The sequence below is a fragment of the Mustela erminea genome, chromosome 8, assembly GCF_009829155.1.
Source record: "Mustela erminea isolate mMusErm1 chromosome 8, mMusErm1.Pri, whole genome shotgun sequence".
Lineage (NCBI taxonomy): Eukaryota > Metazoa > Chordata > Mammalia > Carnivora > Mustelidae > Mustela > Mustela erminea.
The window spans coordinates 28,049,576-28,077,441 of record NC_045621.1 but is presented as its reverse complement, the minus strand read 5'-3'; the positions used below and the strand labels follow the sequence as shown (position 1 = coordinate 28,077,441).

The following is a 27,866-nucleotide window of genomic DNA, read 5'->3' as shown; positions in this document are numbered from 1 at the left end:
AGGAGTTGCCTACGCCTACTTCCTCCCGGGAGGAGGGGCTCGAGTTCCGCGTCGTCGCGCAGAGCTGACTCTGGGAGGCGTTTGGGCCCAGAGAAGTGGATCGGCCGCTTGCGCCGCATGGAGTCCGAATCCGAGAGCGGGGCCGCCGCTGACACCCCCCCACTGGAGACCCTGAGCTTCCATGGTGATGAGGAGATTATCGAGGTGGTAGAACTGGATCCTGGTCCGCCGGACCCAGGTGAGAACTGCCGCTCCTCGGGCCGTGGGACAGGAGGCGCTCACCCCTGGCCTCTGACCCCTGCTTCTCCCCCCTCCCTTCCTCTCCCCACTGGTCATTCCTCCCGACCCATTTCGCCGTTCCCCCCCTGCCCTGCCCCCACACTTAGTTCTTAGGCCTGGCAGGGGTGGGGGTTCCCCTGACGCCTCCTCTGGCCCTTCCCCTCACACACCCCCTTCCCATCATCCCCTCGGTCCTCCCTTCCCACACCGTCTCTAGCCAACCCCGGGTCCTCAGACTTCTCCTGTCCGTCCCCCGTGTCCCCGCCTCCCTGCCGCTTCTACCCTTGCTTGTCCCTCTCTGACCTCAGCCGACCCTCTCGTTACACCCCAGCGCCTCAGACCTCCCCACCACTTCTCCCCTTCCCTCTTTCTTACTGTCTGCCCAGCCGCATCTCTTAACCCTCTCCCCAAAGCAGATGATCTGGCCCAGGAGATGGAAGATGTGGACTTTGAAGAAGAAGAAGAAGAGGAAGAGGGCAACGAGGAGGGCTGGGTTCTAGAACCCCAGGAAGGGGTGGTCGGCAGCATGGAGGGCCCAGACGATAGTGAAGTCACCTTTGCATTGCACTCAGGTAGGTCTCTGAGGGGATCCGCCATCAACTCAGTGCACGTGGGCATTGGAACATCAGACTCCTGCTGTGTAGGGAGCCTTTGGAGGGACAGGGAGTTGGGAAAACAGAGGCTGGCCTTGCCCTGGAGGAGCTCGCACTGTGAGGGCCTGGGGGAGAGCTTGGCTCCTGGAGCCGGCTGGCTTCAAAGCCTCCTCTTGTTCCTTAGCGATTTATGATCTTTATTAATCTTTCTGGGTCTTAGTTTCTTTTCAGAAGGTTACCTTGTAGTAAATTAGAGGTAGTTGTACCTTTTTGAACATGTTTTATATAATTCTCTCAAATATTAGCCCTTAATAAGGGAAGTGACACGGTGCTTTCCTCACTCCGTGCTCAGCCTGGTGACACCATGTGCTGAGACCTGGAAGCCTGCATGTGTACACTCCTTGTCTATCTGGGGCGGTGAGGGCAGCAGCACTGGGGAAGGATTGGAGCTTGGCAAGCGTGGGCTGGGATTGCTCCAACAACTTGATGCTTGAAACTTAGAACTTGGATGCACCCTTCTTTTCCAGGAGGAAAGACATGTTGCTTTGGGTGGAAGGGGGTGGGCTTCCTGTACGTCCCGAAGGACAGAACCCAGGGTGGGGGGGTGGGGGAACCCTGTCCGCTTACTCATGGAATATCTCTTGGGACAGCGTCTGTGTTTTGTGTGAGCCTGGACCCCAAGACCAACACCTTGGCAGTGACTGGGGGTGAAGATGACAAGGCTTTCGTATGGAGGCTCAGTGATGGGGAGCTGCTCTTTGAGTGTGCAGGTGAGGGGGGGGCAGGTGTAGTTACGTTACTTTGGAGGTCTTGGGGGCTAGCCTGCAATGGTTGTGCATCCAGCACCATTTACTGGTCCCCATTTGGGGTGAGCTCTGTGCTGAACCCAAGGACATCAGAACAGAATAACCTAGACTGTCTTGGGCATGGGGAGGGAGCCAGTATTGGCCCGAGGAGTCTGGGGAAGGTCTGGGAGGAGGTAGCAGCTGTCGTAGGCTATTTAGACAGAAAGGAGGAGCTGGTTTTTTGGGCAGAGGTATGGAGCAGACCGAGTGGGGAGGACACAGGCCTGGGCTAGCTAGGCATGGTTGAGTGAAAGGCTAGCATCTCCCTAGGGAGACCTGGGGGGATTGGCTGAGTATTGACTCCTGGAGTGGCAGTGAGCTTGAGGCCCCTGTTATGGTGGGACCGACCTTTCTCTTCCCAGCTGGTCCTTTCAGGAGGCCAGACACCTGGGTCCTATTCTCCTGATGTTCTCCTCTCTTTCTGCCTCCTTTACTTTGCAGGCCATAAAGACTCTGTTACTTGTGCTGGTTTCAGCCACGACTCTACCCTCGTGGCCACAGGGGACATGAGCGGCCTCTTGAAAGTGTGGCAGGTGGACACCAAGGAGGAGGTCTGGTCCTTTGAAGCAGGAGATCTGGAGGTGAGATCTTCAGAGTGGTGTTGAGCTGTGTGGGGCCTTGGTAGGTGCCAAGAGCTGGGGGTGGGGGGGTCCAGTCTTGCCTTTACCAGACCACGCTGGCTTGAAGACAGTGTGCTGTCCAGGCGCAGCGCGAGTGTCTGGCTCTGTTCTTGCCCAGTCCCTGCCACCCTCAGAAGCAAGGACAGCTTGGGTGGAGCTTATGGAAGGGCTCCTTGGGGAATGGGGTGAAAGGCCTGCCTGCTGACCCCTCCTCTCTGCCCAGTGGATGGAGTGGCACCCTCGGGCACCTGTCCTCCTGGCTGGCACAGCTGACGGCAACACCTGGATGTGGAAGGTCCCAAATGGCGACTGCAAGACCTTCCAAGGCCCCAACTGCCCAGCTACCTGCGGCCGAGTCCTCCCTGATGGTGAGGGCTGCTCCCCTAGCTGTCTGCCAGGCTGCTGGGTGGTGGGCTGCAGGTTTCTGTGGCGTCTTGGGCTCCCTCCTCGGCCTGAGCCGGCCAGCTCTGAGGTCTGCTGTCTGGAAGGTGGACCCAGGCCCCAGTGCAGACGGCTTCCCCTCTCCTGCCCTGACTTTCTGCGAGTCCCAGGGGCAGTGTCTGCTCCCTTACCCTCCCTGCCGTTCCCTTGCTGGGTGTGTCTGAGAGCGTTGTCTGTCCTCCCCTCCATCTGTGCCTGTGGGCCTTCAGGGAAGAGAGCTGTGGTCGGCTATGAAGATGGCACCATCAGGATCTGGGACCTGAAGCAGGGAAGCCCGATCCACGTACTAAAAGGTCTCCAGGGCGGGACGGGGTTCCCTGGGTCTCTGTGCGGAAGGCCTGGGGTGGGCTACGGGGGCCACGACGAAGCCTGACTTCATCGTCTGCTCTTTCCTAGGGACTGAGGGTCACCAGGGCCCTCTGACCTGTGTCGCCACCAATCAGGACGGCAGCCTGATCCTCACCGGCTCTGTGGACTGCCAGGCCAAGCTGGTCAGTGCCACCACCGGCAAGGTGAGTGTAACCCAGAGCCAGGCTGCTGAGCCGCGGCCTCCCATGCCCACCCCACCTCCACCCCGGGACTCTTCTGGTCCCCTTTCCTCCCCGTCATCAGCCCTGCTCTCATCCTCAGCTTCTCTCCCGGGGATTCTAGGTGGTGGGTGTTTTCAGACCTGAGACCGTGGCGTCCCAGCCCAGTGTGGGAGAAGGGGAGGAGAGCGAGTCCAACTCTGTGGAGTCTTTGGGTTTCTGCAGCGTGTGAGTGTGAGGAGGGCCTTGGCCTGGAGCAGAAGCCAGCTGGGGAGGAGGATTTGGCGAGGGGTGCCTGGGCTGGGGAACCAGAGAGGAGTGCAGGGTATGGGAGTCCAGGGTTGTCCCCTAGTCTGAGTGGTCCTCTCCTCTGCCCAGGATGCCTCTGGCAGCTGTTGGCTACCTGGATGGGACCTTGGCCATCTATGACCTGTCTACACAGACCCTTAGGCACCAGTGTCAGCACCAGGTACGGGCAGCCTGGAGCCCTGGCAGGGCTTGCTCTCTGGTTCCCCCCGTGCCCCGGCCCCTCCCTACCCTCCCCCTCCCTCCCTGAGAGTCAGAGGCAGGCCCCCCACTTCTCTGGCCCTGATGCCCACTCTGTCTCCTGGCACCGGCGCAGTCAGGCATTGTGCAGCTGCTGTGGGAGGCGGGCACCGCCGTGGTTTACACTTGCAGCCTGGACGGCATCGTGCGCCTCTGGGACGCCCGCACTGGCCGCCTGCTCACAGACTACCGGGGCCACACGGCCGAGATCCTGGACTTCGCCCTCAGCAAGTATGAATCTGGCAAGGGCTGGAGTCTCTTTGAGTATTTGGAGGATGGGAAGGGCCCCTGGGGGGCCGCAGGGTCCTTGGGGTGTGGGAGGGACTTCTTAAGAGACAGAAGGTGGGCCCCAAGGCCTGCTGGCAGCCTGTGAGCCCGAAGTGCAGGGAAACCTGAGGGAGTTGTCGCTTCCAGTGGTTGGGAACCTGCGTGGGCGCTCACATCTCTGTTCTGGCACCGAGGGGCTGGGACCATCTCCTCCACGCTGTGGCTCTTTTCTGACCCCCTACGGGGTGCAGGTTTCCAGCATGTTCACTTGACGTGGACACGGCAGCCCGGTGCTAGGCACCAGGCCCCCTGAGGGCCTCAGGGCGGTGGGCTTGAGGCCAGGCCTCAGGGCCCTCAGTCCCATTGACCTGTGCTTTTTGTCCACAGAGATGCCTCCCTGGTGGTGACTACATCAGGAGACCACAAAGCAAAAGTATTTTGTGTCCAGAGACCTGACCGCTAATGGCTGCAGCCTCTGCTCTGGTGTTGAGGGGTGAAGGGAGAACCCCACCAGCAGAGGCGGTAGGGTATGGGGGAGGAGGAGGCGGGGGCCTTGGACTACTTTCCAACCCCTTCAAACTGACTTGCCCCCTTTGTCCCTTCTCTTAAGAGACCCACCTCTTGCGCCTGCCCCCACCCTCGCCCAGACCTGCGGGTCCCTCAGAGTCGGGGTGGGGGGGTCAGGCCTCTTTCTCATTCACCTTCATTTGCTGGTGTGATCACGGGGCTGTGTGTTTGTATGTGGGGAGTAGGTCCTTGAGGTTCCCGTTCTTTCCCTTCCCAAGTCTCTGGGGGTGGAAAGGAGGAAGAGATACTAGTTACAGATTTTAAAAATGTAAATAAAATATACTTCCCAGAGACTGTGTGTGTGTGGTTTTGTGGCATCTGGATAGGAGAAACCAGGGAGGGGCATGTCGGGGTGAGGGGCCCCGCAGAATCTGCTAGGCTTTGAGAGCCCTCAGCTGGCTCTCCCTGACGGTTGATGCTGAGGGAGTCGGATCTCTGTGGATGCACATCTGACTTTAGTTCTCTCCCCACCCCCTTTCGGAGAAGCAGAATGAGATAACCGTGACCTGGCCAGAGTTTATTAGGTCAGGGTAGGGTCAGATAAGGGCAGGGCCTCTGATGCAGGGCCGGGGAGACAAGAGGAGACTGCCTTCCTGGCGGAGATGGACAGATGCTTCGAGTAGGAGCCAGCAGAGGCCCTTCCCCTAGTTCAAGTCAAGGTTCACGCTGCTTTGGCTACTGGTGCGGTAGGCTGTGCGGGGGCCAGGCCCAGTGCGGGGGGTCCTTCTGGGCAGCATGCGCAGGCACCTGCGGGCGGCCGTCCTCCAGGGGGCTGTGTAGCGCTGATCCCCCAGCCCCATGGCCACGGGCACGGCTGCTGCGCTGGCACTACCCAGTGAGATGAGGGACAACAGAGTTCCTGGCCCCAGCGGCAGGCGCTGCTCAAAGGCCAGGACTGAGAGGAGCAGGGTGGCCACATAGGGCCCCCAGCACAGCCCGAAGAGCAGCGTGGCCCCGGCCTGTGCCCTTGCCTGCCTCCAGGTGAGGGCCTGGGCCAGGGCCGATGGCGCGCCACGGCACACTGCCCGCTCCAGCCGCCGGATGTCCTGCAGCTGGCGGTGAGCCATGGCCAGCACACGGGCAGAGAGCAGGGCGGCGGCCCCCACGGCAGGCAGCAGGAGCCCGTAGACTTCAAGGTAGAGGTAGGGGGCCGGGAAGACAGCCTGGGAGCTGCAGTTGGTGCCGGGGGCCCAATGGTTCCACCCCAGGGCTGGCAGGCTGGTGAAGAGCAGGGGCCCGGCCCAGGTGAGGAGCAGGGCCAGCCATGTGCTCCCGCGGGGCCGCAGGGGCTGCCGCACTGCCATGTAGCGCTCGCCGTGCACCAGCAGGAGGTTGGCGAGCAGGGACAGGAAGGAGAAATTGGGCGCCAGATAGAGGAAGAAACAGGACCAGTAGCCTAGGCGGCTCTGGCTCCAGAGGCCGGGCAGCACGGGTAGCGCCAGCCCTGTGAGCAGCCCGGCCAGCAGCAGGCTCAGGAAGAAGCAGCCAGCGGGCGGGCGGCGCAGGTGCCGATCCCTGGCGATGCCCAAGGCCAGGAGCAGGTTGGCGGCGATGATGAGGATGGCCAGGGCCAGGGAGAGCCCCAGGGCCCCCGTGGGAACCGGGCTGGGTGCCTCCCTGGTGCTGTTGGGGATCATCTTTGGCCTGGGGACAGGGGAGGCCTGGAGCAGCAGCCAGCGTGCCTGAATGAGAGATGGGCAGCCAGAATTAGGGGGCGCTGGGCAGTTGTCCAGAGGGCGCACAGCAGCAGGCTGTGGGCCTTATCTTGTTTTCTGAGAACACTTCCCCCCGCCAAATAACTGCCTATTGAAATTTACATAAAAATTCATATTCTGGGCTTCTCTTAAGAGGTCCCCTCTAGCAACAAGTATGCCCAGCGTGCTGGCCATGGGCTGGAGCTGAGGGGCAGCTGTATTCCCCCAACTCCCCAGGCTCTACCCGTGTTGGCCAGTGCTATTACCTGTCCCACCCTCTCTGGGCAGCCGTTTTAAGGCCTCCGTTTAGACTAAAGGGTGGACCCACCCAGCCCCAAAGCCCCAGAGCATTTTGTCCATCCCGGCCTCCACAAGACAAGGCCCCCACGTTGGCCAAAAGGGAGAACAGGGTCTGGCTGGTGTGTCGTGGCTTCTGGCCATCGATCAGTTGAGAGCCTCCTTCAGGTTGGGCTGGGGCCAGGGCTAGGGGTGGGTGCTCTGATGAAGGAGGGGTCCCTGTCCTCGGATGCTCCCAGCCTGGTTGGCACCGGAGCCCTGGGAGAGGGTAGGCTGCTAAGGATTGGGGGGGTCAGGGCAGGAGTGAGTGAGGCAGAGGCAAGGGCAGGGCTGGCTGAACACCTGAGTCAGTGACAGGCCACAGCCACGGAAGGTTGCCTTGTTCCCCTAACCCGCCCCCTACCCCCACCACCCCGCCCCCAGTACGTAATGATTACAGCTCAGTGAGCAGCCTCTGGGTAGGACTTCCAGCCCATAAACTTGACTCATCTGCACCACACTAGCAACAGAGCCCTTCCTGGGAACTGGAGGAAGAGAGGAATCGCCAGGGAGGAGGAGGATGCCAGCCGCAAGGAGGATAGCTCCCACGCCTCTGGGAGCTGGCAGGAGGAGCCTGAGGGCAGGGTCTGGCCGTTCTGTGACTCTGATCTGGCCCTGTCTTTTCCTTCCTCGGTTCTTCCGGCACCCTGGCCCCAAGGCCACATGGTGGGGAGGAGGAAGGGTCCAGGCCCAGGGGGAAACTCCTGCTACTGTCGGCAGGAGAGCAGCGCCTGTTGCTAGGATTAAAGTCAATAAGGAAAGGATTCCTACCTGCCCCCACCCCCAAGTCATCGGATCTGAGGGCTGAGCTCAGGTCCCTGAGCTCAGGACCGTCCTCTCTCCAGCTCCCCCCGGCCCACCAAGGCCTGCCAAGCTACTGCCCCTCTCCCCTCTCCTCAGCTTATTTCCTCTTCCTCAACTTCCCCCACCCCTCACGCTGAGCCCTCTACCCAGGACATCCTTCCCTCTCTAGCACGCCCTTTAGTTTCTGTTCCCTTTGTCCCTGCGCCACAAACTTTATTAAACCCCATGAGACCTCAGGGGCCCTGACTTCAAACCTGGACTCTTGTCCGGGGCTGGAGGTCCCAGCACTCCCCTGGTGGGAGACCCACCCCTCCTCCCCAGGAGCAGCATGAAAGGCAGGGCTGGCACCTGGGCCACCTTGTGTGGTGTGCTGGCCCGTGACCTGCACACCGTGGAGGCTCTGGTGGCTTGGGCTGGCTGCAATGGCCTCTTCAGGACCTGGGGCTGAGGTCTCCAGGTGAGGTTGGGTGCTTGGTGGGGGCAGAGGGCGTAGCTACTCACATGGCTCTTGGAAGGCAGGTGTTGCTGGCCCAGCCTGGGCTTGCCCCTGGGGGTCAGGGAGTTGCTGTAGGCGGGCCTGCAGGGCTTCCTGCGCGGTCTGTGGTCCCTGTGGCCGGTGAGGGCATGGTGCCTCCACTCTGCGGGTACTGCAGGGCCCCAGGCTCTCTGCTGCCCAGGCTCTGCCCCAGCCTGGGCTCTGGAGGGTTGGAGCTGGGGGTGGTGGGGCTCAGCCTGGCCCCGCCTCTCAGGGGTGGAGCCTGGCACTGGCTAGGCGGCAGGAGTCAGGAGGCTGGCCGGTCTTTGTCCAGTGCCCTCCCCCTCTCCTGTACCTGTGTGCCCCCTCCCCAGCCACCAGATGTAGCTTGCCACCGAGGTGGCAGATCCCTTACCTCAGGGGAGCCCTGTCACCTGCCGCGCCTAGCTAATCTGAGAAATGCAATCCAGTCAGCGAGGAATCAGAATTTGAGGAATCAGGGTTTCAGCTACTCCTTTCTGCTTCTTGTCCCAACGAATACATTTACATTTGATGAGTTATAAACCCCTGGGGTTGCGGACCAGCCAACAGCACACCCAGCTCCGTTAAGTTAATTGGGAAAAGCAGTATCTGATGGTGGCAGGGGTGGGGCTGTTTGGAGCTTGAGGATCCTTCCACCCTATCACCTGGTGGGCCTTCCGGTTCATAAAGCCAAACTTCCTTCTAGAATCTGGGGTCATTCTATACTTTTCTCAACTGCTTTGAGTCTGGTTCTGGGCTAGGAGGTAAAAGTGGCTCTGGGCTAGGAGGTGTGGCATTTGGACAAGCTACTCCTGCGCCTCAATTTTCCCATGTGTAAAATACAAGTAAAAGCACCTCTCTGGGGTGTTGGGGACTATCACAGAGTAACATGTGACTCTATATATCCCAGTGCCTGACAGCCTGACACTTAACAGGAGGCCTCCGTGATGAGTAAGAGGTGTGAGCCAGTGTTGGAGGCAGAAAGCCTGGGTATGAATCTTAGAATCGCGGAATCTTTTTTTTTTTTTTTCCCCTTTTGTGTGAACTTGGGAAAATTACTCAAGTTCTTTTGCTTCGTTTCCTCATCTGTAGAAGGGGGCTTGTACTGTGCTCACCCATGGCGAGACGAACCCCAAGCTAATGTGTGGTGAAGACTTAGATGAACACTAGGCCCACAGACAGCTGTTATTAACATTTTTAGGATTCCTGCCCTCTGCCTGTCGCTCCCCTCCAGCCACCTGCCCCCTCTAAGAACTCTGTAGAGAAAGGCAGATCGAGAGCTCACAAAAAGCAAGAGGAGAAGGGCACTTCAGCTCCACAGAGACACTGAGTGGAGTAGGTACAGGAGAAGAAGGGCAAGTTCAAGGCTAGGGAGACAAGAGGTGTGATGCTCCAATTTTCACTTGTATCAAGTGAGGCCTTGGGGTGCCAGAGAGAAGCAGATTGAAGTGTGAGGGAGCTGGTAGCAACTGCAGCAAGAAAGCTGGAGATGAGACATGGGGAAAGACTTCCCTGCTCAAGAGCGCAGGTAGACTGAGATGGGGACTTCGGGGCCCTCGGTGAGGAAGGGCAGGGAGAGGAGACCTGAGCTGAAGGCTGTGGACCCGAAGGGTCTAGCTCTGCCCATCCTGCAGAGGATTGGGGGAACCGGGGAGACAGGACTTCTGTTAGGACAGCAAGTGGGAAGAGGAAAGCATCCAGCCTCAAACCCCTCCTCCAGCAAGCTGGCGGCCAGAGGACCCACGCTATCTGGTCGGGCAGAAGTCAGAGGCTCTGGGAGAGTTCAGCCTGGGGCCTGGACAGAAGTGGGTGTGCGGCCCCTCAGATGTAGGACTGCCAGGAATAAACAGACCTCCTTCTGTTCCCAGCCCTGGCCTCCTCCCTAAGGGATCCAGGATGTCTGTGTTTCTTCTTCATTGCTTTGTCTAAACACTGTGTGTGGGATGACGTCCGAAGGGGGTGGCTTAGGCAGCAGGGGCCAGGAAGCCTGGGTCCTGTCTCCTCACTGGACTATCCAGGCCTTCTCTGCTCCCTCACCCATCTCTAGCGTGGACTCAACCCCAGCCTTCTCCCCTTGGCCCATAGGAGGGCTGTGGTGCAGATAGTTTCCAGACCCTCCATTCTAGCTGCAGGCTGACCTCTGTGGTCCCCATTCTCCTCTCCGCCTGCAGAGCCTCTACTGTGGGGCCCAGGCCTGCCAGGGAATCCTCCTGGGCCTCCTATTTGAAGCTCTTTGCTGACTTTGGCGGCCTGGGGCTGGGTGGGAGTGCTGTACAGGGGCTGGGGTACTCGCTAATGGGACCTGTGGAAGGGAGGTGGCTCCAGGGCTTTCTGGATCCTGGCTGTCCTCCAGGGACCACTGTCAACTCTTCACTCCCCCCTAGGCAAGAGTAGACAAGCCTTTGGGAGCCTCTGGAGGGCTCTGGGCACAAGCCTAGCCGGGACCTTGGCCTCAGGAAGCCAAGAGTCTTCACTTCCAATGAGACCAAAGGGAGTGGAGATGGCAACTGCTAAGTAGTGGGAGAGGGCTGACACAGCGGCCAGCACTGCCTTCTCCATCTCTGCCACCACCAGAAGTGGGGTACAAGGGGTCACTCCTCCCCAGCGCACAGGTTTGCTGGGATGGGGTCTGAGCTATGTCCCCAACTAAGAGCCCATTTCAGTGGAGTCTGAAATGACTGGGTGACTGAATGACCTACAGCTTTCAGATTTCTTGACTGTGACCCACAGTAAAAGGGGGGGGGGCTTTTAATAATCTAATCAAGACGTGTATACATAACCAAAACACATTCCAAAATCAATACTTACCCTTGAGAAATGTGATACACTCTCATCTATACTAGTCCATTAAAAAAAAAAAAAAAAAAAAAAGCTGGGGCACCAGGTGGCCCAGTTGGTTAGGCCTCTGTCTTCACCTCAGGTCATGATCTCAGGGTCCTGGGATTGAGCTCTGCACTGAGCTCTTATCTCTGTGGTGGGGGTGGGGGGACTGCTACTCTCCTCCCACCACCTGTGTTTGCTCTTTCTCTCCTCAAAGAAATAAAATCTTAAAAAAAAAAAAAGGCCAGTGATGAAGTTACACATGTGACAGGAATACAGAAATACATAGCCCCCCCAACACACACACACACACACACACACACACACACACACACACACAGGGCAGACTGTGGACAGGGTCCTGGCTGAGATGCCATACTACAGTCATTCGAGATGCTACCACTGGGGGGAGCTGGGTGAAGGGCACACAGAAATTCTGTATTATTTCTTAACGGCTGCATATGAACCTACAGTCATCTCATAACAGTTCAGGAAACAAAAATATCATGACAGCTCACAGTTCACGAATGAGTCTTAAAACCAGTCTGAAACACACTGCACTAGATGGAGACAAGTTAAAAGGGAAAACAAGAAGCTAAAAACTGCCAGGATGGCCCTTAGACCATTTCAAGTGCTCCTAACATTCTCTACTGAATATTCTGAACGATTTTATTTTGGGGATCAGTGTTAGCTAGGGGCCAGCATACATTTCTAGGCTTGGTAGTTAGGCAAGCATCTCTCCAAAGGAAATTTTGCGGAATGCCAGTCTTATGGGATCCTGTGTGGGAAGAGAAAGGGTGGCCAGTTAGTCTACATTGGGCCCACACCCTAACACCCATCAATGTCCTGCAGAACAACACATGCCACAGAACTCCTTGTGGGAAATCCTGTGTATTATCCATAATTAAAGAACTAGCCAGGAGAAGCCTGGGTGGCTCAGTCCTTAAGTATCTGCCTTCAGCTCAGGTCATGATCCCCAAATCCTGGGATTGAGCCCTAAGCTGGGCTCCCTGCTCAGTGGGAAGCCTGCTTCTCCCCCTCTCAATCCCTCTGCTTGTACTCTCTCTTGCTGTCTCTGTCAAATAAATGAATAAAATCTTAAAAAAAAAAAAAAAAAAAAAAAAAGCCAGAAAACACTTACGTGACTATCGCAGTCCCGGAAGCTTCTCGGCCACAGCCAGCCAGACTTGGTAACAAGCAGGCTTTACAGGAAGCACGTTCACATTTACTCAGAACCGCCAACCAAGAGCTCACTAACCAGCCATCCTCTCTTCTAAAGGGTGGTTGAGGGACTCGTGGTCTAAGGTTTCCCAGATTTGGGTCTGTAGTTTAAGGGCAGCGCCATGTGTACTCTCCACCCACCCCTTTTGGATTCAGTCTAGAAACCCAGCAAATTCTCATGTAAGATAGAAAGATTTTCTTTATTAATGACCCCAACCGTATTTCTTTAGATACAGGAGTTTTGAACTCAAATACTTAGGAGAAAACAAGTTAAGATTGCATTATCCTGCAACTCATTACCAGTAACATATTGCAAAGCGCAACAGCTCGGAAGAGGGGAGGAAGGCAAGGGAGTGAGGGAGGGAAGGTAAAGAAAAGGAATTAAGTTGATCAAGTGGAAATCCTTTTTTTCTTTTTTTAATTCTTGAGAACTATGAAGTCCTTGCAAGCACAGCTCGTTTCTGCAGATTATTTTCCAAACGTGTACAAAAATGGAACCAAAACGGAGAATCCCGTAAGAACCTGAAGAGGGGCAACGTTGAGAAGCTACGATTATCCAGCAGCAAGTGTTCCCGCCTTCAGCTGCCAGCCGCCTCCTCTTCCTGTTCCCGAGAGTTAGCGGGATGAAAACGTCTTCCCCCTTCAAAAGCAGAGAGAAGTGTGAAGGCCAGTTTCTGGCTCACCTGTCCTGCCGCCCCACACTCCTGGACTGGGGATGTGATCCCAGGGACAGCAGACACAGGTGAGTAAGTTCCTTAGAGGCTGTGGGAACTCTAGGCCTGGAATAAGCCCCAGCTCCCAGAGAGACTTCATCAGCTTTCTTCCTGCTGAACACTTTGGGGACACCAGGGAGCACCTGTGCCAAGCCCGCAAGGACATTCAAGGTACCAAGCTAGACAGGACAGTCCCTGCCCCATGGTGTCTGGATGGCCTAGACCTACTCAAATTTCAGTCAGGACTCAACCCTCTTCCAGGCCGAGAGCTCAGGGCCTCTCTTACACAGCTCACACCCCTTCAGGCTCACAGAGAGCAGCTCCTTCAATCTGTCCCCAAGGGATTAGGATGCTCGAAACTTCCAAGTACAGGAGCTGTGTGTTGCCTTGCAGTGACCACACACTCGGTTACAGAACACTCGCCTGACTTTAGGCTCCTGAATCTTGGCCTTCTGTCCCATCCAGTATTACTCTGGAAGGGCCAGCTTTGGGAACAGGCTAGCTCCTGAAGACAGAGGTCGTTTGGTAAAGCAGCCTGGAAGCTGGGGCTGAGAACTATGGGAAACTGGGGCAAAGACTGGGGGCTAAATTTTCCTATCCTGAATGTCTCACCCAGCCCAGACTGAAACCGTAGTGTTTCCCCCACAGCCCCATCCCGCCATGCAAAGCTCCTGAGTGTTCGATTCCGGCAGAGGGCACCAAGCCAGGAAACCATCCTATTCCATGCAGCCCGTTTCTGCTGCCGGGAGTGGGGGGTGGGGGTCCTGGCTTCTCCTACTCATCCTTAGTAACACAACCTGGTTTTCAGCTTGGATATGGTTGTTTGCCTCCCCCTCCTCCTTTCTGGGGCCCATCTCTGCTAAAGAGAGGTCACAGAACAGAAAAAGGCAGAGCTGCTCTTTTTAAGCCCCAGGAAGGAGGTTTACAGACAATTTAAGGATCTACCCTTCCCCAGTTCCTTACCAGGACAGGGGAGAACCCTTGTGGGGAGACACTGGGTGGTGGTTGCCTTGGTGGGCTCTTCTGAACAGACGAGAAGTTACAGGGCTAAGGATGACACAGGCAGGTCCTTATGGCCTATTTACGAGGCCAGCCTTCCTATTTGGTGTGTGACGGACTGACGGGTCAGGCTTCCTTCTGCTGTGCCCAGCTGCCCGTTCACCTCCCAGCCAGTCTCTCCACTGGCCCTGGAAACAGCACAGCATTGGCTGCCTTACGCTTGAGGTCACCAAAGTGACAAGAGCGGTTCCATGGAAAGCCAGAGGGGCAGGGGACCTTGGAAACTCCAAGAGGGAGGCCAGGTTCTAGAAGAGGTGGAAACAGCGTTTGTGTCCCAGGACACATGCCCTCCCCACAGTGTTGGTTTTGCCCATGTCTGGCCTTGCCACAGAGCTGCGGAGTAGAAGGGGTGACGCTGTGAATTCACCACCATGGCTTCTGGACACCTCTCTGGAAGCAGAAGACCCAACTACAGCCTGAACACCCCTCCTGAGGCTCTGGGCAGGAGCTACAGCGAGTTACTACCTAGCCTCTAAAGCCTTTGCCCAAGGAAATCGGGAATGACTTCCACTGCTTTTATAAGCCTCTACCCAAGGAAATTGGGAGTGACTTTCACTGCTCTGATGTTCCCGAGACTGAAAACCCTCAGCTCCGGTACCAAGAGTCAGGCGCCTCTCTTATCCTGTCAAGTGGCAGCATAAACTAGCTTGGCAGGAGAGGCCTCATGTGCCAGGGGAGAACTCGGAGCCCTGTGCACACCATACCTGCCAAAAGTCATCCCTGAGAGGAGTTGGTGTTGGCAAATACGCTGGCTGGGAGGGGTGGGCAGAAGCTTAGTTCACCTCAAGACCTGAGTTTAATGGGCACAGAAGCTGGCAGATAAGCACTTATTCCTTGAGAACAGGATCGCCTAAATTTCACCAGAAGGGGCATCCAAACCTGACATTTTGCTTGAAGACCTTAATCCCTACCTAGGCTCCAGGCCACGCTGGCCTCTCCTGCACGGAGCCACACATGGGAGTGCTATTCAGCATTTCCATCCCTGAGAAAGATAACTCTGTCTCCATGCAACTTCCTGCCAAGCAGCAGAGCAGGGGATAAAAATAGGGGGTGGCTGCAGGCCCGTTAACTCAGCTAAATGTCTGTAAGCAAATCTCTTCCCTTTACCAGGAAGACCCTGAGGACTGACCTCTTAACTCAGGCCCAAAGAGAACATAGTGCATCTCAGTAAAAAGGTCCCTTTTTGTCTTCCCTAGCTGACATTTTGCTAGCTCACAAAGATGTGGAAACAACGGAATCCATCCCAGCCCACTCAGGACTGAAAACCTGTCCATCCCGTTTTCGGTCAGTCAGGTGGCTCCAGGCCCGACCCTGCCTGCCTTTCCCATGTAGGCAGCAGCTACCAGACACCTGGAGGGCCAGGTCACCCACATCCACTATTTTCCTCTTGGTGCAATCGGGAAAGGAGGGTGGTCCTGCCTGTGAGACCGCCCTACTCACGTGATTGTTTTCATTTCTTTTTTCTCGGCATCTGGACGTGCACGGTTCAGCACCTTGAGGAAGTCAGATGTTTTCGCCCGCATACGTGTGTGGATATAGGCCTGGGAGCAAACACAATGTGTACTGAAGCAGTCATGTCCTAGAAAGACAGCTCTGCCTTCAGGAAGGTCGAGGAACATATGCCCTGGGCCTGACAAAGGTCCATGCAGACAAGCCGGAGGGCAACCCTTTCTGGAGACATATGTTCATCTCTCTACTGTGCAGAGAGGTAGTGGGGAGAGATGGAAGGAAGGCCATGGTATCTTAAAGTCTCCAGAACCATTAGAGTTCATAGCAACAGCCTGGACTATAGGAATAACTTTTTTTTAAAAAAGTAAACTCTACCTGCAGTATTACTCACAACCGTAATCATAATCGCGTCACATGCCCTACTAACTGAGGCAGCCAGGTGCAGCCCATGCAGAAATGACTTTTTATGCCATTAACTCCGGTGGAGAATGACCTGGAGCACAGGCCCGAGGTGCCGCCTCACCTTAGAGCACTTGATGTGGTAGTGCAGATAGTCCCGGAACGTGTGGATCAGGTTGATGGTGTTGTCTCGAGCACTGGCGTTGGTGTGGCGAGGGAACAGCACTGCGGGCAGGGACACAGATAAGACGTCAGGGTAACATCAAGGCCAAAGGGCGGCAAGATCAGAGCCTACAGTCAACTCCAATCTCTCCCTGCCTGAGGAGAATGCACTTGTTTCACTAAGCCCAGGCTCTGACAAGGTGTTCTCCTCCAACAAGGAAGGGATAAGTACTACAACAGGGCGGGTCCCAGTGAGTGCAAATGGAGGCTATGTCAAGGAAAATGGAGGAGGTGATGGCAGAAAACCAGGGCTCCCCTGAGAAAGGGCTTAGTGCCGGGCATCACTCTAGGTCATGATCTCTTGAGAAGGTGGGACCACTGGCTGGGAGGGTGGGGGTGACTTTGGAGAAAACACCTTATCTTTGACATCAGCATGAGAAAACAGCCTGCTTATCCTCCATCCATGGTGACTTGGCCTTCAGAGGCACTTGGTTCCAGAAGATTCAGTGGTCTTGTGAACACTAAACATTGTAAGCTCCAAGGACCTCAACTTTCCTGATGAGAATAGGCAGCAGGAGCTGCTCTGGCCGGGCATGAGAAAAACCCCTCCCAGGGCACCATGCACTGAAGCCCCCTGCAGCCACTCTGCCCTCTTCACCCCTCCTTTCAGCTTTCTGCAATCCTCCCCATCTCCTGCACCTACTCTACTCAGTGGTCTCGGTAACAGTAAAATCCTCCAAGTAGGTGGCTTTGCTAACATGAAAAGGAATACCTCAGAAGAAAGGGTGGGACCCCGGTGTCCATTTGCCCTGAGAAGAAACAAACACCAGAACCAGAGGTAACTATGTGGCCTAGGATCTAAGATGCCAACGACCGGACCGTTTATATGCACCACAGAGAGAAAGGCTACCAACTAAAGCGTGGGGCATACGCGAACTGTAAGCTGTATTCCAACCTCAAAGACGTCACACGACAGAAAATGTGTAGCTCGGATTTTAGGAAACATGGTAAACTGGTGGGCTCATCACCAATCAACAGGTGCACCATCAGGAGTGAGGGGACTTCAATCTCACAAAAGGCAACATCTCAGTGGCATCCGGTGCCAAGTGTGAACAAGCGGTTATTTCAAACTGTCAGCTATAATCCCGAGCCAGCTCACTGGTTTGGAACAACCATAAGGGAAGATTTGAATTTCTTCAGTGGAATAAGTGAATCATGGCTGGAGCGCTGGCTCAGGAAGCAAAAAACCAAGAAACGCCAAATGCCAGAGAACTCCCTCCCACCCAGCTGCTTTGTGGTCCCAAGTCTTAACACCTGACACCAGGGGCTAGATTTTTTTTTCTCCCAGCATTTAAGAAAAACAGGGGGAATAAAAAAGATGACTATGGCACTCCTTCCCACAGTTAACGCACTGGCACAGAATGATCTGGTATGCCTGCTTTTGCCCCTTCCACATTTTAACAAAGCCCTGTCCCTGCTGTTCAGGCCTCCTGCAGCGGGAAGGCACCCCCCACGCCGCTCACCGAAGGTAATGTAGCCAATGTTGTCGCCCACGGCAGCATCGGTGTCCTTCAGCTCCAAAGGCGGTTCCCTGTGGCTGAAGAGGACCTGCGGGGCTGTGTGACTGGCTCTGCGGCCTTCTTTGAGCTCCTGAACAAAGCAAGCAGAAGAGAATCTGACGTAAGGAGAACAGCAGCTTCCACTACAAGGCTGGCCCCATGGGGTGTGCCCTCTGTAGCACTCCAGAGCAGCAGACGGCTAAGAAACACCTGGCACGATGTAGGACAGTGCCACCTGCTACCCACACGATCTGGACTCAAAAAGCAGAGACCACGGAGTCCTTAACAAAGCTGATCTTCAAAATGTGATGAGAGCATTTAAAAAAAAAATTTTTTTTAAGATTTTATTTATTTACTTGAGACAAAGAGAGGGAGGAAGGGAGGGAGGGAGGGGGAAGGAGAGAGAGAGAGAGAGTGGGGAGGAGCAGAGGGACAGGGAGAAGCAGACTCCCCATCAAGCAGGGAGCCAGATGCAGGGCTCCATCCCAGGACCCTGGGATCCTGAATAAGCCGAAGGCAGACACTCAACCGCCTGAGCCACCCACGGCGCCTCTGATGAGAACGTTCTTAATCCCGTTTCCTTTCTCTTGCTTTGCAGGGACAGAGGCAATTAAAGAGGCAATAAAAGTCCATCTGAGACTAAACAGACGACAAACTGCAAAGCATGAGAGAACCAGCTTACATTGAGATTAAGGACTACTGCTGATTTGGTTCTTTTGATTTCATGTGGAGAGGCTGTATTTATCAGGAAATCTTGAAAATCTCAGGGTGCTATGGAACCCAGGCTCTAGCTTGCTTAAGACTCAAGATAAAATCTTAACTCTTTTCCTCTTTGCCTGAAAGCCCGTTAGGAGCTGGCCCATTTCTCACCCACCCCCACCGCCCCTTCCGCCCCATCTCTGCTTCTTCCTCTTTCTTGAAACCAGGCTTTTTCGGGGCTCTGGACCTTCACCTAAGTCCTGTTTTGCAGAGGTATCTTAGACCATTACTGTTTAGAATCCACCAAATGGAACTTCAGGCTAAATGTAAGCCCTTCTTGGGGGCAGAAGACAATGGAGTTAAAGAAGCAGAGTTGTTTTAGGGTTCATCCCTGAGAGAAGGCTATGTAACATGAGAAGTTAAAGCCTGACCGTTAATTCTCGTCTTGGATGAATTCAATCACCACCACTCTGCCTAAGAGCAAATCATCCCTAAGACAACGTCCCCACCCTCTTCAAAGGACAGGAAAATGAGGATGTAAAAACCAGGTCATTCCTCACATGTTTTAATCTTCAAACCACAGGCTTTTCTAACACATACATTCCCGTGTACATAGCAAAGTGATACAAGGCATCCCTGTCTCAACCCAGATGTGCAAAAACAGAACTAGATTTTCCAGCAATGCTGGCAGAACAGGGTGATCCAAATTCACTGAATGATAGCAGAAGGATGGAACCGAGGGCTAGGTAAAGCCTCGGAGTGTCAGGAGGACCAAAAACCAGCTTCCACGGCTGTTCGGTCTGTGATGCTCCTCTGCTGCTGCTCAGCTATGACCTCCTCTATCCTGCCATCTCCAGCATACTCAGGCAGCTGGCTGCTGTCTCGTCAGCAGTTCCCATGTCTTCTAAGTCTCTACTTTGGCACTTTATTATTCACTAACAGTCTGGCTTCCCTACCAGGTTGTAAGTTCTACATGCCAAGGATCCTCCTTTATTACTCTGTATCCATTACTTCTCTTTCAAAGAGGCCGGCTAGCACATGGCTTGCTGAATGAAAGCAAGCGCTTTCTAGCCTCGCTGACTTAGTGCTGTTGCATTGTAAAGGAAGGGACAGGGACTATGCTTCCACCTGTAGGCAGGAAGAAAGTGCACAGGGCAGCAAGCCCTCAACAAATTAGCAGCAAAAGAAGGGTAACATCTGAGGCATTCTAATGCCCAGTCTGGGATCTTGCCTGTTTCCCTATGCTGCCTCCTGAGCCGGCACTGCCTGGCTTCTAGAGCTTGGTGAAAGATAACTACCACAGCCAGATTAGGTTATTAGCTCCCTCTTAAATTTGTTCCTCAAATGAAAAATATTTGGAGAGGCAGGGAAGGAGTCAAGATCATTTAAAATGGAAATTCCTAAAGCAAAGCTTCTGAGATTACCCATCTCTAGAAAACATTACTTTTCATTCTGCAAAGGGTTGGGAGGTTTTCTCCCTTCTTTTTTCACTCTTTAGTGCCCCTCCCCTGGGGGATGGGGAGAAAACAGAACAGATAATAACTGCCAGCATTTTCTTGTGTTTATTAAGTTTCTCGAAGACTCCAAATCACTGGTGCCTGTTGGCATTCAAACCCAGATGGGGTGCATGTAAACCCATGGTGACTTATTAGCACGGATTCCTTGGGTTCTGTGTGCAGAAAACCACACGTTCTATCTGGTTAACAATGCACTTCTGATTTGGGGCTCGCTCCCGTCTTTGTTTCTTCTTGCTGCGTTCTCTTAAATAATACTTCAGAAACAATCAACCAACCCACACCAATAGCTCTCCTTTCTTGTTAGGGTCTTTGTCCTGTATCTGTCAGCAATGATGCCTTTCTTTTTCCTCCAACTAGGATGTCTTTTGAGTACCACAATACTATTTCTCTCTTCCACCAAAGCACAATTTATGATAGCAAATACAGCATATATCCAAATATATACAAAAATGGAGTATATGATAAAGGTAGCACCTTCAATTGGTAGTATAAACACAGGCCTTGAAACAATGACTATTGAGACCAGGGGGTAGCCATTCAGAAAAAAATGATGGATCCATCTTTCAAAAGATTAGGTGTAAAATATGAAACTATAAAAATACTAAGAAATGATACAGGTATATTTCTTTAAAATTCTGGAGTAGGGAAGGCATTTCTAACCATGACTCAAAATCTAGGAGCCACAGAAGGGATGGACTGAACTTTGTGAAAATAAACTTCTGTGTTGAGGGCAAAACCCCCCCACAAACTCTAATGACAAACTGGAAAAAATATCTGCAACTCCTACATAGATAAAAGGCTATTCTCTCTAGTATATAAAGAAATAGAGAAGATCAGTAACCCAACAGAAAAATAGGTAAGGATAGAGACATCTCAAAGGGAAGAAAAATAAATAGCCTTCAACATTAAGAAAAGATTTTGGACCTCATTCCCAAGAGTATATAAATATCATTTTTAATCCATCAGACTGGCAGAAATCTGAATGTCTGTCAACATACTCTGGAAATCAAGCACTCTCATGCATTGAAGGTGGGAGGCAAAAGGGCACAACTTCCGTGGAGGGTCTGGCAATATCTACTAGAGTTCCTTGGACTCCGTGCTCCCAATTCAGGAAAATATCCTGCAGCTATGACCACACAGGCATCCAGGTAGACAGGGTCCTCAACATCCTACCTTCACACCTGCCTTGAAGGCAGACAGCTTGTGTCTTGTCCCCCAACATACAGAAACCAGTGGACTATGTTTAACTTTTCTTGGTTATGGGGGCTGATGTTAAGATCTAAAAATATGAAAAATATTCTAGTTCACCATACGCTAATCTCCAAAACTGTACTGTTCTTGTGCTTGCCACAGAATGAGCAGTGACATGATATCTACCAGACTTTCTCTAGTGCTCAGCTTGCATGCCAATGAAGATAGTGCACCAAAGGCAAACACTAGAATATCCATGTGAGTGGGGAATGGAAGCTCCTGTCTTCTTCTTAAAGGCAGGACAGCAACGGTCAGAGTTGGCCTGCTGACGGACAAAAACAGCAATCATGTTCTGAACCAGGTTGGAGGTCCACACTGGTAGGGGGGAGACTCACAAAGGCCCACAGCAAGCAGGTCAGTTATCAGGAGGAACTTCAAACGGCATCCCAGAGTCACAGCATTCTGCGCTAGGCATCCGCTGTTCTGGGAATTTAAAGTAACAATGTCCAGGAAAATTCTCAGATAATTTATTTTGGAGCAAAATCCAGCAAAATAAGCCCAGGTTTCTAAGGTCATTTCACATAAACTGTCCCAGCCTCTGACTCTGTGGAGATGGAAGAAAGGCAGATGGCTTCCCAAGCACAGGCTTTCCACATTCCTGGACACCAGATGGGGCTGCCTGGTGCCAGGCCAGTCACTAACTAGAGATACTGGCAGTGCAAAAATGCAGAGACTCCCTCTTCCCTTTGAGACCAGTGTCCTATCACATGTACTTTGAGGGAGAAGTTTAAATTCACAAGCAAAAAAACACACAAAATTCTCCTAAGGAACAAATCTCCTGTAAGCTCTCCAAGATAAGGTCTGTTTAAAGCATAAAAATAAGTTAAGATGTCGTTGGGAATAAAATGGAACAAGACTGGTAAAAAACCAGCCAAATCTAAATATATACTTCATAGCTTTTAAAATTAGTTTGTCAGTCTGGATTCAGCCCAATTTCTAAGCTACTGCATTTAATTCCCTTGTCAATTACGCCTAAAAACAGATGAAATGCCTGTCTGGAGGCTTACATTTAGGACCCAAGATATAGGTCTATACATCTGTGTGTATGTACACACACACACACACACACACTCTCTCTCTCTCTCTCTCTCTCTCTCTGTGTCAAAGTTTAGTGCTCTCAAATGCTGAAAGTGTCAATATTCCAATTTTTTCTGCATAGTGACTGCAAAATTAGAGTTTCTGATTAATTAAACTAAACACAAAAAGCCACCAGAGATGGATGAAATTGAGGCTCTTACTTTTGAGTATGTCCCTAGCCGCTTAGAGAGGATACCCATAAAATATCCCATAAAATAAAAAGAGTCTGTCTCAGAATTCTTAAATCTCCTCACACTGCCAAGGAACAGGATGAATGTACAAAAGGTGTTTGACAATCTAACCGCCGTACTAGCTACTGAATGCTGAGCCATCCTGGAAGAAATCAGCCTGAGTATATCACTTCACCGATGAGCTCTCCTATCTCAGAGCGAGCAGCTGGTTAGCAGACAGCAGGACAAAGCCACAGTGGGGTATTGTATCAGACCAGAGTCCAACTGTACCAGAAATCCAATTACCAAATGTCCCTCTCAGCCCCATTCCTCTCCTTGGCAGGTGAGCTCCTTCTGAGGGAGGCGCTCTGCGGTGACCTTGGACAAACCCTGGCCAATCTGCCTCCCTGTCTGACCCCCGACTCTGCCCTACTGATACACTACCTGCTGCTCAGGAATCTAGAGACTCAGTTCTGAGAAGAACTAAACCAAGCCAAGAACGGACCTTGCCAGAAACTGCAGGAAACACAAGAGGGTAGGAAACATGACTAAGCTTTAAAATGAAGACCCTACGGCAGCAAGGGTGCTTAAAACTCAGTCATACTGTTAGTATGTTTAATCCTCAATTCACTCTCCAGTCCAGTGCTAAAAAGGCAAAAGGCACTAGGGAAAAACGACACGCAGTGAGTTCTGTGGAGGCTATCTGACGAAATCTCTGACAAGTGTCGGCGCCCTCTGAGCGGCCCGTTCTCTCTCCTATGCTCACGGTGTGCTTTCGGTGCCCAGGTGTAAAGCAGCACGCCACCGTGCTCCCTCCGCCCCACCACAAGACATCCGCTGCATACCTGCATAAACACTTTTCCAATGACCACATCGTCGTCATCCTTAAACACTGTGCTGAAGACTACCGTGACTCTGTCCTTTTTAGATTCAACGTACCTGAGGGGAACAAAACCCATGAGATAAGAAGAATCAGCAAGAGATTTTGTCAAGAACTTGATTTCCAAGTGAAGGAGGCGGTAAGTCCTAAATCACTTAGTTCATAAAACAAGGTGTGCCAAGGGAGACTCAGTATGTCCGACCAACAGAGTCAGTGTAACACATGCCCGCCCAGAGAGGCAAGAGAGGACCATCACCCTGAGGAGCTGGTACTGACGTGTCTGTGTGGTGGGACATGGAATCTGGGGTTACTCCAGAATCTTCACTTTAAAACATTTCTTTCTTTATATACTAGGAGAGTCCTACTATGTAGATGATCCAAGAGTTGCAAACACAGAGAACACACGGTCCCCTCTCCCTGTCACTCAGGCTATATGACTAAAGGGGACCTTCAATAGTGGTGTCTTAAAGGAAAGCACTTTTTTTGCCAACTACTGGTATCTGTGGAGAAGAGCAGAAAATGGCCCCCTTTTCCCCCCTGTCATCTACAACCTGGCTTAAAGAACTTTATGAGAAAGACATGTTAGGGGGATTCACACAGTAGAGCTTAAGGTCTGACCTAATGTGTATCTTTCAGTGACGGCATGTAAGCCTTGCCCCGGCTTTGGGACCAGGTTCTATACTCACATGGTCTCATCATCCCTATAATGGATAACTGCCCTGTTCTCGCCTTCCTTGCCCTCTTCTTGGAACTGGAAATATTTCTCAAAGACAGAGGCAAAACAATTTCGTTTCAACATGCCAGCCTGATGCACAATGGAATCCTTGGATGCCGGCAGGTTTTCAAGGTCATATAGCAAAGAGACATTGTATCCTAGAGAGGGGAAAAAAACCCACAAGTGGTTATATTTAAAAGGAAACCAAAAAACTTTGCAGGTTCTAATGACATTTTATCTTGTTTCAGTGTCTGTACTTTTAACCCAGGTAGATTGCTGTCCACTCTCAAGGTTAAGATAAAACTTTAATTCTTGTATAACCACCGTAAATATATACATCTAATTAACAAATGCTATGCAAAAATTTGAATCAATATCAAAGATGACTGATTACAAATAAGGAATAAGCAGCAGCCATAATTCAGAACTTTGAGTAGAAATTTAGTGTTCCAGACACAGGAATGAAGGGGGCACCTGTGTATGCTATCAAGCTATAATAATAGGAGTTATGTATTTTTCTCTGACGGTTTAACTGCCAAGTGCTAACACAAAGTCAGCAGCTGGGTAGCTTTATTTTTCTTTACTAAGATATTTTATTTTATTTTTTAAAAGATTTTATTTATTTGACAGAGAGAGAAATCACAAGTAGGAAGAGAGGAAGGCTGAGAGAGAGAGGGGGAAGCAGGCTCCCCGCTGAGGAAAGAGTCTGATGTGGGGATGTGGGACTCGATCTTGCATGATCTCAGGGTCATGACCCAAGCCAAAGGCAGAGGCCCAACCTGCTGAGCCACCCAGGCACCCCCCTGGGTAGCTTTTTAATTAAAACAAAAAACAAAACAAAACAAAAAATCCTTTACATACCATCACAAACCTTTTGTGGTGAAGTATGGACAAATTTAAATGTGTGTGTGTGTATGTATATACTGCCCCAAAAGCTTTCATATCTACATACTATCAAAATTTCAGGTTTTTTTTTTTTTTTTTTAGTTTTATTTATTTGACAGAGAGAGACACAGAGAGAAAGTGAACACAAGCAGGGGGAGTGGGAGAGGGATAAGCAGGCTCCCCACTGAGCAGGGATGATCCCAGAACCCTGGGATCATGGCCTGAGCCGAAGGCAGATGCTTAATAACTGAGCCACCCAGGCACCCCCCAAAATTTCACAGTGTTTTAAAATATTTTACTTCATTTGATCTCTGTAAGAATTCTTTGAAGTAGGCAGGCCAGATACAGTTGTTCTCATTTTAAAGGGAAAACAAGTTCAAAGGAGCAGAGTGCCATGCTAAATGCAGCATGATACAGAGGTACAGGCAACTCTATTTGGAACTGAACAGAACTGGGTCCAAATCCTGGGTCTTGCCACTTCAAGACCTTGGACAAACTACCTAACCTCTATAATTCCTACATCTATTTAAAAAGGGGGGCTAGGGCTCTTGGGTGGCTCAGCTGGGTAAGTGACTGCCTTGGGCTCAGAGTCCCAGGATTGAGTCCCACGTCAGGCTCCCAGCTCCATGGGGAGTCTGATTCTCCCTCTGACCTTCTCCCCTCTCATGCTATCTCTTGTTCTCTCTCTCAAATAAATAAAGAAAACCTTAAAAAAAAAAAATAAAAATAACAATAAAAAGGGTGGCTATACCAGGGAGGCCCTTGGGAATATTTAGAGCGTGTAAGTATTTTAAAGTACCCAGAACACAGTAGGTCATCAATAAATGGGACCCAAAGCCAAGTCTGCTGACCACTGCCTACTATTCTCCCTCTTTACAGCATGTCAAGTAGGAGTTCCAGCAAACATGGCTGGGGAAACTAATTAGCTAATCAAACAATTAATACAAGGCAAAAAGCCTACAGGTGGCTTTGCAAGAGTATCTGTACAACACTGAGGGTCATTTCATATTCTAGGTAACTGCTGGGAATAATTTTACCAGAATCGTATGGAGTATCTGAACATTTATACTTTGTCACTATTTAATTTTTTCCCCAAGCGCATTCTGGAGGTATGTTTTTTGTTGGATCGAGCTTCACTGAGAACATGGGCTATCTAAATCTCTGTTCTAGATTGTGCTGAGCATATTTCTGGCACTCTAATATTAAGTAATATCAGTCATCACTCCATTTTGGGTACCTGAAAACCAGAGAAGCAGACTACAGGATTAAAAATTAGATAGAAAATGAAAATATATGAAGTTGAGCTTTGTTCGTTTTAAGAAGCCAAATAAAACAAAACTACAGCTCAAGTCAGACTCTAAGTAAAGCTTTCATATGATGAAAAGGAACATACTGAGGACAGATTAAAAGGAAAAATCTAGTAGAGCCTGGTAAGACTCCCAAAGTTGCCTACATAAACCCACAGAAAAAGAGGAGACACATCACTTTCACATGTATTTATACTTTGCACTTGTATGAACACAAGGTCTGCAATCTCGCAATGGCCTGTGCTTTTAGCAGGAAGCAGAAGAAAAGGCTCAGGGACAGAAACATTAGTTCTGTGTTACACTCCAGTGGTTCTGGGAGACTGTAAGATCTGAGCTATGTCAAGCATGCCCATGAGTTCCAACACGATTTTTTCTAGTCTAGTTCTGCTTCTGTCTTCCTTTCTTTCTTCTTCTCTAAAATTCCTTGAATCCCCTTAAAGCCTACAGTGTTATTTTGTTTGTTTGTTTTTTTTTGTTTTTATTTCTTGATATATTTCTACCATCTATTTGGGGATGAAAACATTCCAGTATTCCTTATGGACTGTAGTCAATGCTCCCACCCACAGTATCCCTAGTAACAAGTTATATCCCAAAGATATCATTCTGTATTTGGTATTTTGTTTCCACAGCATACAGAAGACTGGGGAAGGTCTTCTATTGGGACTGACCGGGGAGGGTCTTTTATTGGGACTGGTGAGGCATGTCACATTATAAAAATGAAAATAAATAAGCAAACAAAAACCACACAAAGGCTGGGGAAGGAAATAAGCTAGTGAAAATAACAGCTGTGAATAGACAGATGAACTCTCCTTAGAACAATTTGCTAATCGAAGTACCACAGGAACAAAATGTGAGTAATATGTTCAAAAGAACTTAACTACTTGGTCCTCATCAGGGGGCCCAGCTACATGCAGAATCTGAGCCCAGCACTTATTCACGAGGATGAAAATACTGTTCAGTTTTTCTGCTTTAAATTTCCTGTAAAACAGCAGGAACATAGCTGTTGTAATCAAGGAAGGCCATGGTGCTTTTCAATTCCTCTGGCTGTGAAGAGGCTATTTATTCTTTATTAAAAAGAACAGATTAAAAGGAGGGACTGAAATTTCTGTTTCTGGAAAATGTGAGAACAGTTATGTTTCCTTCTCCAAAAGTGCAGAGTACAGAAAATGGTGTTATTAGGGGCTGGGGTAAAAACCAATGTTTGCTCAGTCTCAAAGGCATTTAATCACCATGAGCAAACAAAAGGGGCCCACTGGTTCTAAGTCACTTGGCTCCACCACATAAACACTAAAAATGACCCACATCAGTTTTGCAAACCACACTGCGTACCATTACTGGACAAAGCAAAGTCCCTTACAAGCTATTTTTATGGAGAGAGTTGAAGTGCGAACGGGGCTCAGGCAGAAATATTTGTAGAATGCACAGTATTTAAATGAAATGCTTTGGTTAAAAAAAAGCAGAGTACAAACAGGACAGGTCTCTATCCATGTCACCCCACAGTTAGTTGCATTACTACATACCTGATTCGGGATTTACCAAGAAGCTCCCGTACACCCTCTTTAATAACTAGAAAATACAAAAACAAATGTTAATCCAAATGTCATGATAATGTCATTATTTTTAAAGCACTATATTTGCCAAGCTCCTTCTAAATCAGAATTTTTCATTTGGTGGATGGGACACTGGATATACAAGGGGAAGCAGATACATCTGAGCTACCAAGCCAGTCACTCACGGAGTGAAGATTAAATCCAAAAGGTTAGGGGCACTTGGGTGGCTCAGCTGGTTAAGCACCTGCCTTCAGCTCAGTTCACGATCTCAGGGTCCTAGGATCGAGCCCCTCACCAGGCTCCCTGTTCAGCTGGGGGGGGGTCCTGTTTCTCCCTCTCCCTCCTACTCATGCTCTTTCTCTCGCTTTCAAATAAATAAATAAAATCTTAGAAACAAAACAGAAAAACCAAAACCTTG

General features: G+C 51.2%; 3 protein-coding genes across 4 annotated transcripts in view; 1 reads left to right on the top strand and 2 right to left on the bottom strand.

Annotated features, from left to right (window-relative positions):
• The first annotated feature begins 33 nt into the window (after window positions 1-33).
• AAMP (angio associated migratory cell protein) lies at window positions 34-4,978 on the top strand. Of its 2 annotated transcripts, none has more exons than XM_032354777.1 (11): window positions 34-238; window positions 696-851; window positions 1,523-1,642; window positions 2,159-2,298; window positions 2,561-2,705; window positions 2,988-3,071; window positions 3,175-3,290; window positions 3,430-3,533; window positions 3,684-3,774; window positions 3,928-4,082; window positions 4,506-4,978. In XM_032354777.1, exons 1-11 carry the CDS (start codon window positions 118-120, stop codon window positions 4,579-4,581), a joined length of 1,308 nt encoding a protein of 435 aa, XP_032210668.1. In that variant the 5' UTR covers window positions 34-117; the 3' UTR covers window positions 4,582-4,978. The 2 variants fall into 2 exon arrangements, with proteins under 2 accessions (XP_032210668.1, XP_032210667.1); XM_032354776.1 differs by having other exon boundaries at window positions 693-851.
• A 143-nt stretch (window positions 4,979-5,121) lies between these two features.
• Window positions 5,122-10,893, bottom strand: GPBAR1 (G protein-coupled bile acid receptor 1). The gene is made up of 2 exons (XM_032354781.1): window positions 8,021-10,893; window positions 5,122-6,367 (listed from the first exon to the last, which is right to left on the bottom strand). The coding sequence occupies exon 2, from the start codon at window positions 6,320-6,322 to the stop codon at window positions 5,330-5,332; it is 993 nt and encodes a 330-aa protein (XP_032210672.1). The 5' UTR covers window positions 6,323-6,367; window positions 8,021-10,893; the 3' UTR covers window positions 5,122-5,329.
• A 1,344-nt stretch (window positions 10,894-12,237) lies between these two features.
• The window catches only part of ARPC2 (actin related protein 2/3 complex subunit 2), a 29,148-nt gene continuing 13,519 nt past the window's right edge, over window positions 12,238-27,866 (bottom strand). Inside the window, exons 5-11 of the mRNA XM_032354775.1 lie at window positions 27,419-27,464; window positions 23,678-23,864; window positions 22,957-23,050; window positions 17,362-17,488; window positions 15,801-15,901; window positions 15,269-15,369; window positions 12,238-12,696 (exon numbers count right to left, since the gene is read on the bottom strand). Coding sequence (XP_032210666.1) covers window positions 12,672-12,696; window positions 15,269-15,369; window positions 15,801-15,901; window positions 17,362-17,488; window positions 22,957-23,050; window positions 23,678-23,864; window positions 27,419-27,464 — 681 coding nt within the window. The 3' untranslated portion in view covers window positions 12,238-12,671. The remainder of the gene's footprint in view (window positions 12,697-15,268; window positions 15,370-15,800; window positions 15,902-17,361; window positions 17,489-22,956; window positions 23,051-23,677; window positions 23,865-27,418; window positions 27,465-27,866) is intronic.